Raw genomic sequence first — 17,478 nt, forward strand, 5'->3', positions numbered from 1 at the left:
CTTGGGATCTGTCTATATCATCTTTGCAACTTCCCATAAAGTTATCAGTATTTCAGAATGAAAAGTACCAACCAACCAACCTTCCAAAAAAGGAGAGAAGGTGAAATAAAACAGTATCAGATGAACAAAAACTGAGAAACTCTGTCACCAACAGACCTGCACTACAAATGCTTCAAACAAATTCTTTAGGAACAAATACCAGATGGAACTTCTAGGAAGCACGAATATTATAAATAGCAAATATGCAGATGCAAAATGTTATTTTTTTCCACTCAGTTTCTTTCAATGACAAGTGACTTTTTAAGGCAATAATTATAACACTAGCTTGTGAGGTTTATGATGTATAAAAAAGTAAACTATATTAAAACAATAATACCAAGGAGAGGAGTGAGGGGTAAGTGTTGCAAGCTTCTTACATCTTACATAATGTAGTACAAAGCTAATTTTTGACATACCATAGTGAGTTAAAAATATAATCACTAGAACAACCACTGAAAACAAAATACAAAAAGGCAGACATAAAAAGCCTATTGAAATTTAAATGGAAGATTTAGAGACAACAGATAGCTTGAAAGTTAAAGACTGTAAACATAGGCCACGTACAAATGAAGCCTAAGAAAGCTGCAGGGTTATATCAATATCAAAGTAAATCTCAAAATGAGGACTATCATCTGAGATAGGACACTTAAAAATTATTAAAATTTGTCAATTCATCAGAAAGATATGACACTCCTAAACCGGTATGTGTATTAGAAGTTCAAACTACATGAATAAAAACTGAGAACTAAGAAACGGACAAAGCCACTAGGCAAAAATATCTCTGAAAACACAGCACATCGCTATAACACAATAAAGTCAACCACCTCAAAGAAATTAACATTTATAAATACTACCTAACAACTGCAGAATACACATTCTTTTCAAGTATGTATAAAATGTGCACCATAAAACAAATCTCAGTACATTTCAAAAGATGAAAGTCTTATTATGTTTTCTGACATATATAGAAGTAAATTAGATAACAAGACACCTTTAAAAATCTTAAAATAATTGCAAATTAAACATTTCTTTTAAAAACAAATCAAAGAATAAAGTCACAGAAAAAATATTCTGAACTCAAAAACAATGAAAATAATATCTATCAAGATTTGGATTCAGCTAAAGCAATCCTTAGAGGAATTTTAAATGACTATATGAAAAAAGAAGATAGGCTTAAAATCTATTACCTAAGTCTCCACGTTAAGCTAGAAAAAAGAGTGCAAATTAACCTCAAAGTAAGTCGATAGAAATAAATAATAAAGAGCAAAGCAGGTATCAATGCAATTGAAAACAAAGAATAGGGGAAAAAATGCCAAAATTTGCTTCTTTGAAAAGAGTTATAATATGCTGCTAACAAAGACTTATCAAGAAAGAAGTGAGAGGGGCGCCTGGGTGGCTCAGTCAGTTAAGCCTCTGGATTCGGCTCAGGTCATGATCTCACAGTTCGTGGGTTCGAGCCCCGCATCGGGCTCTGTGCTGACAGCTCAGAGCCTGGAGCCTGCTTCGGACTGTGTATCTCCCTCTCACTCTGACCCTCCCCTGCTCAAGCTGCCTCTCTCTGTCTCTCAAAAATAAATAAAAAACATTAAAAAAAAAGTTTAAAAAAAAAAAGAAAGAAGTGAGAAAAAACACAAATGATATCTGAAATGAAAGAGAAGACATTACTATAGATTCTGCAGGTATTAAAAAAATGTTAAGGGAATATTATGAAACATGTTTTGTCAATATATTAGAAAACACTGATGAAGCAAACTCCTTGAAAAACAAAACTTTCCAAAATCGGCATGATGAAACAGAAAATCTGAATAGCCCTATGTCTATCACAGAAATGCAATTCTTGTCCAACTTTTCCTATAAACAAAACTTCAGGCTCAGGTAAGTTTCACTGGTGAGTTCCATCAAACATTTAAGAAGAAACTGTACCACTCATATAAAAGTACCATCAGAACATACAGAGGAAGGGAATACTTTGAAATCATTTTATGAGGCCAGCATAATCCTGATGCCATAGCCTTACAAGGGCATTAAAAGAAAATCACAGAGCAGTATCTTCCATGACCTTAGATTGAAAAATCCTTGACAAAATATACAGAACTACTATTTTCGCTAATAGTAATGACTGAATTATAATTATTCAAAATACAAGATAAAACTTTCCGTTTGTTCCCTTATGTAGGAATCCCACAGACCCTGTCTCTGGCAGCCCCTCCCCCAAACCACCAAAAGGGATTTAGAAGGTATGGGCTGGCTGTACCACCCCTTACAGAAGGATAAATAAGAATGCACAGCCTGAGCTCTGAAGAGCATAGAGTCTTTGCCATTCGAATGGACCTCCAGATCAGTCCATAACAACCACACCCCCTACACCTTTTTTATCACAAGTATGGGACAAAGCTGACAAGGGAACTAGTGAAAAATCTCAAAAACACAGTACTATTGACCACTCAATAAATTTAGGCTTAATTAATTAATTAATTGCTAATTCAGAATTACTGAGTAAAATCCAAGTAATGGAAATTACCCTGATTGAAGGAGTGTTCCTCAAACAGCGTGTTACTCACATGTTGGACAGGACACTCCTGCTGGGTGGGCTATCTCACATGCTGTTAAGACATTGTGTATCCCTGGTCCCCTGGGCCCTATATTTCAGTAGCAACTAAAATCAATAAGTCATGAGAAAATAAACGAAAGCAGGGCTCCTGGGTGGTTGTTGGTTGAGCATCTGACTCTTGATTTCAGCTCAGGTCATGATCCCAGGTTCATGGAATCGGGTCCTACGTTGGGCTCTGAGCTGACTGTGGAATCTATATCTTGGTTTCCATATAACACCCAGCGCAGTTTCCCACAAGTGCCCTCCTCCATCACCATCACCCCCCTTCCCCTTCCCCCCTCCCTCTTCAGCCCTCAGTTTGTTTTCAGTATTCAAGAGTCTCTCATGCTTTGCCTCACTCCATCTCCCTAACTCTTTTCCCCGCTTTCCCTTTCATGGTCCTCTGTTAGGTTTCTCTTGTTAGACCTATGAGTGAAAACATGGTATCTGTCCTTCTCTGCCTGATTTATTTTGCTTAGCATGACACATTCAAGGTCCATCCACATTGCTACAAATGGCCAGATTTCATTCTTTCTCATTGCCATGTAGTATTCCATTGTATATATAAACCACATCTTCTTGATCCATTCATCAGTTGATAAACATTTAGGCTCTTTCTATAATTTGGCTATTGTTGAAAGTGCTTCTATGAACACTGGGGTACATGTGCCCCTATGCATCAGCACTCTTGTATCCCTTGGGGAGATCCCAAGCAGTGCTATTGCTGGGTCATAGGAGAGTTCTACTGATAGTTTTTTGAGGAAACTCCACACTGTTTTCCAGAGTGGCTGCACGAGTTTACATTCCCACCAACAGTGTAGAAGGGTACCTGCCCGTTTCTCCACATCCTCGCCAGCATCTATAGTCTCTTGATTTGTTCATTTTAGCCACTCTGACTGGAATGAGGTGGTATCTCAGTGTGGTTTTGATTTATATTTCCCTGATGATGAGTGATGCTGAGCATCGTTTCATGTTCCTGTTGGCCACCTGGATGTCCTCCTTGGAGAAGTGTCTATTTATGTTTTCTGCCCATTTCTTCACTGGGTTATTTGTTTTTTGGGTGTGGAGTTTGGTGAGTTCCTTGTAGATTTTGGATACTAGCCCTTTCTCTGATATGCCATTTACAACTATCTGTTCCCATTCTGTTGGTTGCCTATTAGTTTTTTTGACTGTCTCCTTTGCAGTGCAGAAGCTTTTTATCGTGATGAGGTCCCAATAATTAATTTTTGTTCTTGATTCCCTTGCCTTTGGGGATGTGTCTAGCAGGAAACTGCTGCAACTGAGGTCAAGGAGGCAATTTCCTGCTTTCTCCTCTATGTTTTTATGGTTTCCTGTCTCACATTCAGGTCCTTCATCCATTTTGAGGTTATTTTTGTGTATGGTGTAACAGAGTGGTCTAGTTTCATTCTTCTGCATGTTGCTGTCCAGCTCTCCCAGCACCTCCTGTTAAAGAGGCAGTCTTTTTTCCATTTGATACTCTTTCCTGCTTTGTCAAAGATTAATTGGCCATATATTTGTGGGCCCAGTTCTGGGTTCTCTATCTATTCCATTGGTCTAGGTGTCTGTTTTTGTGCCAATATCATAATGTCTTGATGATGACAGCTTTGTAGTAGAGGATAAATTCTGGGATTGTGATGCTCCCATTTCGGTTTTTTTCTTCAATATTACTTTGGCTATTTGGAGTTTTTTGTGGTTCTTTATGAATTTTATGATAGTTTGTTCCAGTTTTGAAAAGAATGCTGGTGCAATTTTGATTGGGATTGCACTGAATGTGTAGATTGCTTTGAGTAATACTGACATTTTAACAATGTTTATTCTTCTGATTCATGAAAAATGTTTTTCCATTTCTTTGTGTCTTCAATCTCTTTCATAAGCTTTCTATAGTTTTCATCACACAGGTCTTTTAATGCTATGAAACTTGAAATCAACCACAGGAAAAAGTCTGGAAAATCTCCAAAAATGTGGAGGTTAAAAACCATCCTACTGAAGAATGATTGGGCCAATCAGGCAATTGGAGAAGAAATTTAAAAATATATGGAAACAAATGAAAATGAAAACACAACAATCCAAACTCTCTGGGACGCAGCAAAGACAGTTCTAAGAGGAAAGTATATTGCAATCCAGGCCTATTTCAACAAACTAGAAAAAGTACAAATTCAAAGTCTAACAGCACACCTAAGGAAACTAGGAGGGGAGCAGCAAGAGCACCCCAAACCCAGCAGAAGAAGAGAAATAATAAAGATCAGAGCAGAAATAAACAATATAGAATCCAAAAACCAAAAACACAAAAACAGAAAAACAAAAAACACAGTTGAACAGATCAATGAAACCAAGAGTTGTTTTTTGAAAAAAATAAAATTGATAAACCTCTAGCTGGGCTCCTCAGAAAGAAAAGAGACAGCACCCAAATAGATAAAAATCATGAATGTAAATGGATCTATTACAACTGATCTCTCAGAAATACAAGCAATCATCAGAGATTACTATGAAAAATTATATGCCAACAAACTGGACAATCTAGTAGAAATGGACACATGCACTACCAAATTTCATGCACTACCAAACACACATGCACTACCAAATTTCAAACAGGAAGAGATATAAAATCTGAACAGACCCATAACCAGTGAAGAAATCGAATCAGTTATCAAATATCTCCCAAAGAATAAGAGCCCAGGGCCAGATGGCTTCCCAGGGGAATTCTACCACACATTTAAAGCAGAGTTAACATGCATCCTTCTCAAGCTATTCCAAAAAATAGAAATAGAAAGAAAACTTCCAAACTCATTCTATGAAGTCAGCATCACTTTGATTCCCAAACCAGACAGAGACCCAGCAAAAAAAGAGAACTACAGGCCAATATCTTTAATGAATACAGATGCAAAAATACTCAACAAGATACTAGCAAATCGAATTCAACAGCACATAAAAAAAATTATCCATCATGATCAAGTGGGATTCATTCCTGGGTTACAGGGCTGGTTCGATATTCACAAATCCATCAATGTGATACATCACACTAACAAAAGAAAAGATAAAAACCATATGATCCTGTCAATAGATGCAGAAAAAGCATTTCACAAAATACAGCATCCTTCCTATTAAAAACCCTTGAGAAAGTCAGGATAGAAAGAACTTACTTAAACATTATAAAAGCAATTTATAAAAAGCCCACAGCCAATATTATCCTCAATAGGGAAAAACTGAGAGCCTCCCCCTGGGATCAGGAACACAACAAGGATGTCCACTCTCACCACTATTGTTTAACATAGTGCTGGAAGTCCTAGCATCAGCAATCAGACAACAAAAGGAAATATAAGGCATCAGAATCGGCAAAGAAGAAGTCAGACTTTCACTTTTCGCCAATGACATGAAACTCTACATGGAAAACCTGACCAACTCCACCAGAAGCCTTCTAGAACTGATCAATGAATTCAGCAAAGTTGCAGGCTACAAAATTCATGTACAGAAATCAGTTGCATTTTTATACACCAATAATGAAGCAACAAAAAGAGGAATCAAGAAACTGATCCCATTCACAATTGCATGAAATACCATAAAATACCTAGGAATGAACCTAACCAAAGATGTAAAAGCTCTTCTTATTCTCTCCCTCTGTCCCTTTCCCTTGCTCATATTTTAGCTCTAAAATAAAATTAAAAATTAAAAGAAAAAAAGAAACAAAAGCAAAAACAAAACACACCCTCACCCATTTCCATACTCCCTGTTTGGAAAGCTGTACTACTGGGAGTTCAGGACCAAATTTCTAACCAATGTATTTAAAAACACTGGACCAGGGGGTGGCAGCAGCGGCGCTCCCCCCACGGCCACTGCGGCCCCCTCTGGGGTAAAAAAAAAAATTAAATAAATAAATAAATAAAATAAAAATAAAAACACTGGACCATCATATCACATAAGACATCCTATGACAGGAAAACAGTATGTTCTCCCTGAAACCACACACAGCTATTCTCTTAATCAACAGCATCCTGAAGGGGTCTGCATATCCCAAGGGATGAAAAAGACATCTGCTGGGGTATGCATAACTCTACTTATTTTTGCATATCTTCTATTTATTTTTTACTCATCTTTAAAAGGGCAAAGAAGGAAACTCAGCATTACTAATTTTAATAAGTGGGCTGATAATCATACATCTATATAACAAACATATTGGAGATCCATGCACAAACATTTTTTACCAATAAGGATGTGAGATCAGAACAAGCTCAGAAGCGTGTGGTTGGGTTCCCAACCGACACTGCTTTGTGAGTACTGTACCTTCACTATGTGGGAATCCAATCTGTGACAAAATCTGTTTCAAGGTCAATTTGTTGTTCTTAAGCCCATGCAGTTGAAGCCATTCTTCGGATGAGATGAGACTCTGCCCGGCCAAGTCTGTCTGGGGGTTGCTTAGTCCCTCTTGCCCCTGCAGCTGCTGCTCAGAGATGGTGGAAGATGAATCTGACAGCTCCATCTCAGAATTGGGATCTAAACCACAGAGACCTCCTATAAGAGCAAGCATGAAAAATCAGACTTCCTGAAGACTTGGAAACAATCTAACATCAACAGAGGACTGGTTTTAAGTAAATTACAGTATGACCATTAAGAGGAATTCTATCTACTGGTTAAAAATTTTAATATACACATATATTTGCCAACAAAGATTCCTATGTATATATTGCTAAAATGTATCCGTAAAATTCAATATCCACCCATCCATACCCCTATACACACAGAAGAACACCTAGAAAGGTAAATGTCAACAGTTTATAGTTTTTTTTAATGTTTTTATTTATTTTTGAGAGAGAGAGAGACAGCGTGAGCAGAGGAGGGTCAGAGAGAGAGAGAGAGAGAGAGAATACGAAGACAGGCTCCAGGCTCTGAGCTGTCAGCACAGAGCCTGACGTGGGACTTGAACCCAGGAACCATGAGATCATGACCTGAGCCGAAGTCAGATGCTTAACTGAGTCACCCAGGCACCCCAACAGTTTATAGTAGTTTTATCTGTGTGATGGAAATGTGTAGTTTTTGCCTTTTCCAAATCGTTTAAAGTTTTACATTATTTAAACATTTCTGAAAGAAGATTTACTTTCATAATCAGAAAAAATGCAAAGGTCTTCCATTTTGGAAAAATAAACATTTCCTCCTGAACCTTCATTACACATCAGTATTCCAATTATAATTGCACCTGATGTTTTACTTCCAAAGAGGATAAAGAGGGTAAAACCCTGAGAGGAAACATCCCTGTTCTGTAAGTGGAGAGTCTAACTGGGAGCTACTAACAGTGTGGGAACCAGATTATAGCTCAGCCCAGCTAGAATACATGGATTCACTTTCCAAATGTTGTATTTTAAAGCTGGACTTAAAAATTCTGAATCACGTTCTGGGACCAACTGGACTCAAGGTAATATGCTACATATTAAACTTATCTAGACCCGCGTAAATATAGCTAGTGTACACAAGAGGAAAGGAGTGGCCAGACCGTAATGCAGCCTTAACCCTCTCACCATAACTCACTACAACTTCAGGCAGGGCTGATTAACTTGGAGAAAGAGAAAGGTCTTCTTTCCCCTGAACCAAGAGTGTGAAACACATATAAATTTGTTCCCTGGACTATAAAACTTCAACAACAGAAATATTCCCTTTTCCCATTTCTAAAACTCCCAACACAGTCCTTTCAAGTCTCTGCTACAATATGAAAAATCAGTCAAATACGGAAATCCATTGGAAGGTGGGGGTATAGCTCAGGGGTAGAGCATTTGACTGCAAAACAGAAATCTGTTGGACAGGGGCACCTGGGTGGCTCAGTCGGTTAAGCTCAGGTCATGATCTCAGGGTTCGCGAATTCAACCCCCACATCGGGCTGTGTGCTGACAGCTCAGAACCCGGAGCCTGCTTCAGATTCTGTGTTTCCCTCTCTCTCTGCCCCTCCCCTGCTTGTGCTCTCTCTCTCCCTCTCAAAAATAAATAAACTTTAAAGTAAATTAAAATAAATTTATTAGTAAATTAAACTAAGAATTATTTTTAATAAATAAAAAAGAAATCAGTTGGACATAAGCTTGGGAGTTTTCATAAAAAGATATTAGAAATATTATTATTAGCAATGAATGAGTTTTGCATAGATTATAACACTTGATTAGAAAGAGCTATATCCAAATAAATTATTTAGAAATCAGCATCCTTTAGTAATTGTGCCTTGTTTATATACCCTTTTACTCCAGGCACCTTTTTACCCTCAAGTTCCCACTCATCTGAGCTATTAAGCTTGGGCTTCCCCTCTGACTTTAGACTCACAGAACATGAAAACAAGAAGAGACTTTAACTTTCTTTTTGAGATCTGTCCAACAAAGTCTGCCAGCTGAAGGACTTTTAAATTTGGCTAACGGTTCCTATAGAAACAAGAAAAGGAAGCTCAGAATAAAGATTTTTTTACTATCTCCTCATTTCCAGTTAATCTTTCTTTTCCCTGACACTTACTCACCCACCTCCTATGTTCTTCTTACTAGAGGGAGCTACACGTCAGAGGTTAACAAGCGGGCACAGCTCTACAGTCTTTATAAGGCTCCTAAACTGGATTTTGGAAACTTAAAGAAGGTTTCAGAAGAGTCATATATTTTTTTACATAAGATTTTCATTTTTTTAATGTTTACTTATTTTTGATAGAGAGAGACAGAGCCTGAGTGGGGGAAGGGCAGAGGGGGGAGAGACACAGAATTGGAATTCCAAAGCAGGCTCTAGGCTCCAAGCTGTCAGCAGAGAGCCCAATGTGAGGCTCGAACTCACAAACCGCAAGACCATGACCTGAGCAGAAGTCAGATACTTAACCAACTGAGCCACCCAGGGGTCCTAACACGTTCTTAATCCCAAACAAAATACAACTGAATCCTCCAGCTAAGGTACATGCCCCAATGCCTCCTGCACTCACATGGTTTAAAATTTTTTTTAGTATTTTTAAAAAGGTCTGGTTGGCTCTGTTGAATCTAAGAACCTATCTGAGTCATTGTGATTCAGATCTTGACTCGGGATTTTTTAATCCAAGACTACCCATATTGTGGAAATGAAAGCAACTGGAAAATGGAAATAATCTGAGAAAACAGGGAAGAAGAGAAAGAGCAACTCCCAACAGAAGGGATCATTCTACTCAGACTTTAAAAAAGTATTCTGTCAGGGGGCATCTGGGTGGCTCAGTTGGTTGAGCATCCAACTTCGACTCAGGTCATGATCTCACAGTTTGTGAGTTCAAGCCCTGACAGCTAGGAACCTGGAGCCTGCTTCAGATTCTGTGTCTCCCTCTCTCTGCTCCTCCCCTGCTCTCTTTCTCTCTCTCTTTGGGAAAAATAAACAAACATTAAAAAAATTGGCCGGGGTGCCTAGGTGGCTCAGTCAGTTAAGCGTCCGGCTTCAGCTCAGGTCATGATCTCACGGTTCGTGGGTTCGAGCCCCACGTCGGGTTCTGTGCTGACAACTATCTCAGAGCCTGGAGCCTGCTTCAGATTCTGGGTCTCTCTCTCTCTCTCTCTCTCTGACCCTCTCCTGCTCACGCTGTCTCTCTCTCTCTCTCTCTCTCTCTCTCTCTCTCTCAAAAATAAATAAAATATTTAAAAAAATTTTAATTAAAAAAAGAAGAGAGACATAATTCTGTCAGAGCAAGGGAGCCTGCCAGAGCAATGATGCCAAATGACCCGACAAAGCAACCCCTCCACGCACTGCCCACCTGCTTTCCCATCTCTAAGCTGGTCTCCGGCAGTTCTCCTGTGTGAAATCTTAAGACTCCAAGGCCCATTTCAAACTCTGTCCCCTCTATTATGCCTCTCCAGACTCCCTCCCCAACCTTCTGCAGCATGTTTCCAGCAAAGCTCCAACTGTCACTTTGACACGTCACCAATATGACCTTGGGCACTTCAGATTTGTCCTGTCTAAACTAAAAGGTTCAATGATTGCAGGGACAAACTATATGAATGTCCTCAGCACACTGCCTTACATACAGCAGGCACTTTGTAAGGGTGTTGAATTAAATTGATCACTCAGAATTACTGAGAATCCTGATTTTTCTCTTTAAAAAATTTTTTTCACATGTATTTGTTTTTGAGAGGGGTAGAAAGGGGGGACAGAGGACCTGAAGCGGGCTCTGTGCTGACAGCAGAGAGCCAGATGCAGGGCTCAAACTCAGGAACCATGAGATCATGACCGGAGCTGAAGTCAGACGTTTAATCAACTGAGTCACACAGGCACCCCGACAACCCTGGTTTTCAATAAGGCAGCGACTTTTCAGGTCAAACAAGGCTAAAATCAGGAAATAGCTGTCTCTTTAACAGACATATATTATGTTTCAGGTATTACTATGTTGTTATTATTATTACTATGATTTTTTGGAGATCTCTTCATCTGAGGTTATTACAAATTGGGGAGCAGAGGAATCCAGAAGTAAGAAAAAACAAATCCAGTTGAACACTGCCCTAAGTTTTAAAACCTATCTCAAGAGCTAAAGTTTGGGGAAATAGGAAGGGATTTCCAAAACAGAAGGCAGAAGTATAAACAGAAAAAAATAGAAAAAAAAAAAAAGAAGTGAAAGTCTGAGCTGAAGGCAAGAGCAGGGAGGCAGAGCTGGGGAAACACAGAAAGGTTAAGCTGACAGAAGTTAAAGGTCCCAACCTAGGGAATCAGGGGCTCCAAGTGCAGCCAGCCTGTACTGCTGAAGTCTGCCCATAGGGGGCAGCCAAGAGATGCCCCAAGGTTGTTCTGAGTGAACACCTTGCTTAAATTCTCAAGGCTAAAGAGGAAGGGGGAAAGGGGAAGGGCGGAAGACGGTCATGGAGAGGGGCACTTGTGGGGAAGAGCCCTGGGTGTTATATGGAAACCAACTTGGTAATAAACTATTAGTTTTTTAAAAAGACATTAAAAATGAGAGAACATAGGTCCTACATGGTCAGAGGTTGAGACACAATGCACTTCAAGTCCATTAATTCAGATTAAACATTGGTATGCTTCAGTTTTATTAACACCCAAAATTTCTATATCGTTTGTCCTTGCTTAAAATGAAGTCTAGGTTAAATGGATTTATCTTGTGATTTACGTGAGTTTTGAATTATAATTAATAGTTCTAGGGAAAAAGGAAGCTGGAGTCAAGCCCCTTGGGTATCCTCCTGCATCTCTCCCCCAGAAACCCTTAATCTACTCCTCGCTCCATTTTCCTGCCCTTAAGGAGCAAGGCTAGCCTGTGATCATCTGCTCAAATAATGGGGGCAGAGGCAAGAACAGTGAAATGGACTGGCTCACAGCTAAGAAAATGTAGCCAAGAAAAGATCTACGAATAATGACCTTTAAGAAGGTCATGGCTGAGAAGAAAGAAACCAAGAGCTCCCAAGATAAAAGAAAAATTCCACAGAGTGGCAACTAAACCTACTTAAGTTTTATGCCCATATGAAAAGAGCAAAAGAAAATAGGGCTTGTCCTAGTGAGGTGATTCTTAAAACCATGTAAGTGTAGAAGAAAGGGAGAGAGAAAGAGGATATTCTAGAACAGAAAGTTGTAGAAATACGTATACAAGCAAATCCCTTTGTTTTGGACTATCCATGTTCTATTTCTTAAAAATAACTTTCTCCTGGGGGGGGGGGGTGCCTGAGTGGCTCAGTCGGCTAAACGTCCAAGTCTTTATTTTGACTCAGGTCATGACTTCTCTCTCTCCCGCTTTCAAAAATAAACATTAAATAAATAAATAAATCTCCTGGTTCTTGTATTAATTCCAAAGCCTAGCGAACTTCACCTTAGTACTGTTTGCCTATGGTAAGACAGAAAGCAGGAAAGCTGGTATTCCACCAGAGCGGCTGAGCTTCGCCGGGAGTGGAGTACGGTGGTTAGAGCTGTGCAGCAGGAAGGGTCTGGTACCTTGTGTCTCAGTCTGACCCTGGAACCAAATAGTAGTCAAGTGAACCTGGGAAGATCGTTGAGCTTATGCGGAGGACAGTCCAAATTGGAAACTGCAGAATTCCAAGCTTTCCCTCCACAGCCTGCTGGAAACCTTGGCACCTCGAAGGTTCTGGCGTGGAAGGGATAGCATCCCACTTACTAGGCAACCTATCTGATGAAAAACAAGAAGGTTCCTGTTCAGCAGCCGACCTCCCATCCTCTGGGGGCCTTCTGACCCCCGAGGGCGGGTGAGGCGCGCATCCCCCTGGTTGATAAAGCCCCGACTCCCGCAGTCAAAGGGTTGGCGTTCCGCGCGAAGGATTCCGGAGGTTCGACTGCTCTGTGATCTAAACTTGCGGCACGTTGACCACGGCGTCGCCCCGGTAGCTAGGACGCGGCCAACCACAGCACGTTTCCATGAGCTGGCCCCGCCCACAGAGCGTGCGCCCAGCGGAGGCGGGGCCAACGGGCCGAAGGGGCGGGGCTCTAAGGCAGGTTCTGGGGCGTGGTGGCGACTGAGGGTGTCCGGGATTCCTAAGGCACCCACGGTCACCACCTCGGACCCAAAGCAAGGGCCCCACGCTAGGGGACAGGGCGGGTGACACTGTCATCTATGCCTACTGTTATCAGGAAAATTAACAACGGCGGTGAATATTTACTGACGAGCCCGGGTAAGGGGCGAGGAAGGAGTCCAAGGCGGAAGGGAGGCCAGTGCATTACATTACAATTAACTTCTGTAAGTGCTTTTCAGCTTACAGCACTTACACCTGTGTAATTTTGTTTACTTTTCACTTGAACGCTGTGAAGAGCTATTTTCTTCGTTTTGCAGCTGAGGGAAAGAAGCTTAAAGAGGTGGGGCAGGGGTGGAGCGATTGTGAAAGCTAAGACTGTGCGACAGTGAGCTGCAGTTTTGGAGGAGGAGCTGCAATTACCAAAAAGACCCTTATCTATTAGATATGAATATTCCTGTAGCATTATTTTCTCCATTCTGCTTCATTTTGACTTTTATTTTTACTGTATCAAGTAAGCAAAAAGCTCAAAATACATGCCTGTGATTTTTCAGTCACTCAAATAAAATTGTGCTTATGAAAAGCATCTTCAAATCCTTAATAAAAGATCCCACAGGCAAGTATTGTTCTAGTATGTTGGGATATTAAAGTTTGTTTTAGATTATAAAACTCAAAAAGTGACCAGATCATTTGTAGGTTTTTGAATCAAAGATCTAATAAAACAGTTGTCCCCAACAACAACAAGAAGATCTACTTCATCCAAAGTTATTTTTCCTACATTCTTTTAATGCCTTCATAACTTTAAAAGTACTAAAAGGTTTGATCTCAGATCAGAAATCATTCCATAAAATTATGAGATTGTATACCACTGACCTTGCAAATGACACCTGCAACCACACCACCAAAAAACCAAAAATTCAACAGTACAGAAAAAGGTATGTTCAGAAAGGAAGTAATACAGCAGCCACACCCACATTTGCCAATGCCACAGTGATCCCTGCTGCCCATACCCTGCCAGACTGATATTGGGTCTCCCGGGTTAGATAGAGCACATAGCATTCACACAGCCAAAGCCCAGCCTTACATAGTCACACCATTGTACTGAACTCTAACAAATTTGTTTTGAACTTAAATTTCACCTTCACCCCATGCATCTTCCCTTTCCTGGGACACCTGCCACTTATATGCAAGTCACTGTAGATGATTCTATGCTTTGGTCATATGTATATGTCTGCATATGTAAGTTCATATGAAAACGTGAAACATTAATTACTGAAATTGTACTTAGATGGGTGAGCAGAAGATTAGGTCCTTTTGCAATATTGCATAGTCGATTCTGACTTGAGTTCAGCTAGCCCCAGGATGATTCGCCTCCTTTTTGTTTGTTGAGTGGTCTGGAATAAGACTGCTTTTTGCACAGTTGTGGTATACCATTGTACTGAACTCTAACAAATTTGTTTTGAACTTACATTTCACAGATCATTTGTATCCTACTCTCAACCTCAGTAATTGGCCCTTATCATATGACTCCCATCCTTACCTTCAGATCCTTTGCCACTGCCCACAACATAACCGCTCCAACAGAGACCCTATGGTCCTGGCCTCTGACCTCAGATGCCTTTACTCAGACCACTCTCCTCACCTGGATTACACTACTTGGGAGCTACAGACCCCCAGGTCATTCATGGTCGGCTCAAGCTCTTCTCCCTTCACGAAGCCTTCCATGGACACTCCAGGCCCAGTAATTTTTCTCCACGTGTCCAGACTCGGAGCATGCATTGTCAGTTGACACTCTTGGCAGTGGCATACCACCTTGTGACAGCCCTTCCACTGTTATTTGGCCTTTGTGCTGTTTTTTCAGGTTGAATCGTTTTGTTTTTTCTTTTTCTTTAAACAAATCTATCATGGGCAGTACTTGTGTTTGTGTTCATGATTAGAATCTTTGGGGGTTGGGGGAGGTCGATGAAGAGAAGAAAAGCAGTTTTCCTAAGCCCACTGCAAGAACTGGAACTAGAGGAGTAGTAGAATATTGACCAAGGGAATCATATATATGTGTGAAAAAGAGTCAGAGGTGGACTTAACCCAGAAGCATTACTCAGAAGAGGAAGGCGGGTAGGTGTGGGTAGAGCAAGTAAGTTACAGCTGAATGTTGGTTGGCCCTGTGGGTCTAGGGTGTTTGGGCCCTCAGGGGCTGCCTTGAGAGAGGCGAATAGGAGCAGGGGAAGGCAAAGTCCAAATGAGCATGTGTGTATATTATGATGTTCTGCAGTTCAAGGCTCACTATTTGGGGAGTGACTGCAAACCTGTGGCTCTCAATTTAACATCTTTTGGGAGGAACAGAGCTTTCAGGCATAACTGTTCTACTCTTAATAATTACTGTGTTCAGGGTTAACCAACATTTAAAATAATAGCTAGAATTTATTAAAAGCACTTAAAGGGCTTTATTCTAAACACTTTAAATATATCGCTTCTTTAAATCCTTACAAAGCTCCAGGAGAAAAATACTATGATTATCCTCCTTTTACAGATAAGTAAACTGAGATATAAGATTAGGCAACTAGGCAATCCAAGGTCACTCAGCTAGTGAATGCTGAGCCCAGAATTTGAACCCAGGCACCCTGTATCAACACTCTGCCCTCTTAATTGTATGCCGTGTTCATCAATTGTTGGCCCTAATTTTCTCCAAAAGAAATGTTCTGTCATCCCAGTTGCATAGCATTCATTTAGAACCGGATGTGATGCCACAATGTCTTCCCCGGTGTCGAGTAGGATTTTACCAGCACACATCTCAAGGTTCAATGAAATAAAGTAGGTCTGTTTTGTTTCTGTTTTTGTTTTTTAAGTTTTATTTTGAGAAAGAGAGTGCAAGCAGGAGAGGGGCAGAGAGATAGGGGGAGAGGGAATTCCCCAGAGGCTCCATGCTGTCAGCACAGAGCCTGATGCAGGGTTGCATCTCATGAACCGTGAGATCATGACCGGAGCCAAAATTAGCTGTCAGCTGCTTATCCAACTGAGTCACCCAGGTGCCCCAAGCAGATCTGTTTTCTAATCACCCCACCCTCCTACACTTCCTGTTAACTTTGCAATGCGCCATTCTTTTGAAATGAACTGGATGCCTTTTAGTCTGTTACTATATTCTAATAACTAAATTAAGATGACTTGAACAATATTTTCACTAAACAATAAAGTTCCACTTGGAAATTTAAAATCACTCTTCAAAATAGATACTTAAACTAAAAGCTGGCAAAGACAATACTCCTGGATGAAATTTTGATCATATGGAAATGATATTCAGGAATGGGCCCGGATCTTGCCTTGGTTCCTGAAGAGAGAAGGACACACACAGGCCAATGGCAATGGGCAATAAGACATTTCCTTATTTTAGGAAATAACCCTAGGGCAGGTTGACCTGGCAACCCTGTGTGGGTGCAGGACGTGGGCACAAAGCTAGGGCCTCTCTCCTTCTAAGCTCAGGTCTTTCTACCAGCCCCTGAGGGGCAAACATGTGGCGCTGCTTGTGTGGGAGGAAGAAAGTAAGGAGGCCTGCCCACCAGAAGAGGTAAGCTCAGGTTTGCCTTCTCACTGTTCCCCTCGGAGAAAGAGCAAAGTGCCAGAGAGAGAAACACACCTGTAAACATGGCACCATCAACATCCTGGAAACTGATCCAATTAGATCTCACTTCTTAAGGAGTGATGAGAGAGAGGAAAGAGAGGAGGACGACATCGGAAGAATTAGAAAATTCTCCCTGATGAATTTAATTGTAAAAATCCTGGGTAAAATACTAGGAAATTGAACTTAATAGAATATCTTTTTAAATCATTGTCTTAAAATTGTGGAAGCACATACATTTCTGCAAGCAAATATACTGATAGATTTCCTTGAGCACACACAAAAGTATTTTTACAACGCAAAATAGCAAATTAATGGAAATCACCTATATGTCCATCAGTAAAGGAGTAGTTGAAATTATGGGGTATTCGCATTGTGATATGATAGCAATTTAAAAGAATCATGGGGTGTCTGGGTGGCTCAGCCAGTTAAGCGTCTGACTGAGGCACAGATCATGATCTCATGGTTCGTGGGTTTGAGCCTTAGCTCAGAGCCTGGAGTCTGTCTTCAGATTCTATGTCTCCCTCTCTCTCCGACCCTCCCCTGCTCATGCTGTCTCTCTCTGTCTCTCAAAAATAAATAAATAAATAACATTTTAAATAAAAGATTCAGATTTTTTTGTTACAATGTAGGAAAAGTTCCCAGATATACCTTTGAGATTTTTTTAAATCAAATTGCAGAACAAATACATGCAGTGTAGTGCGTTTTGTGTTAAAACATGCACACATACAATTGTATCAGTGCATTCATGTTTGCTTCCACTCACAATGCACTGACCAGATCAAGTCATATGACCCATCTTATTGCTAGGAGATGGGGAAATT

At 40.4% G+C, this 17,478-nt stretch overlaps 1 protein-coding gene across 10 annotated transcripts in view; it reads right to left on the bottom strand.

The window, feature by feature from the left end:
- Nucleotides 1-12,835, bottom strand: part of VWA3B (von Willebrand factor A domain containing 3B) — a 201,411-nt gene extending 188,576 nt beyond the window's left edge. For 7 of the 10 annotated variants that reach the window (XM_029937213.1, XM_029937211.1, XM_029937210.1 and 4 more), the window contains exons 1-2: nucleotides 12,393-12,835; nucleotides 6,908-7,135 (exon numbers count right to left, since the gene is read on the bottom strand). In XM_029937213.1, coding sequence (XP_029793073.1) covers nucleotides 6,908-7,103 — 196 coding nt within the window. In that variant the 5' untranslated portion in view covers nucleotides 7,104-7,135; nucleotides 12,393-12,835. The remainder of the gene's footprint in view (nucleotides 1-6,907; nucleotides 7,136-12,392) is intronic. The other 3 variants (XM_029937205.1, XM_029937214.1, XM_029937209.1) reach the window with 3 other exon arrangements.
- Nucleotides 12,836-17,478: the final 4,643 nt, after the last annotated feature.

Source organism: Suricata suricatta, chromosome 4 (genome assembly GCF_006229205.1).
Source record: "Suricata suricatta isolate VVHF042 chromosome 4, meerkat_22Aug2017_6uvM2_HiC, whole genome shotgun sequence".
Taxonomy (NCBI): Eukaryota; Metazoa; Chordata; class Mammalia; order Carnivora; family Herpestidae; genus Suricata; species Suricata suricatta.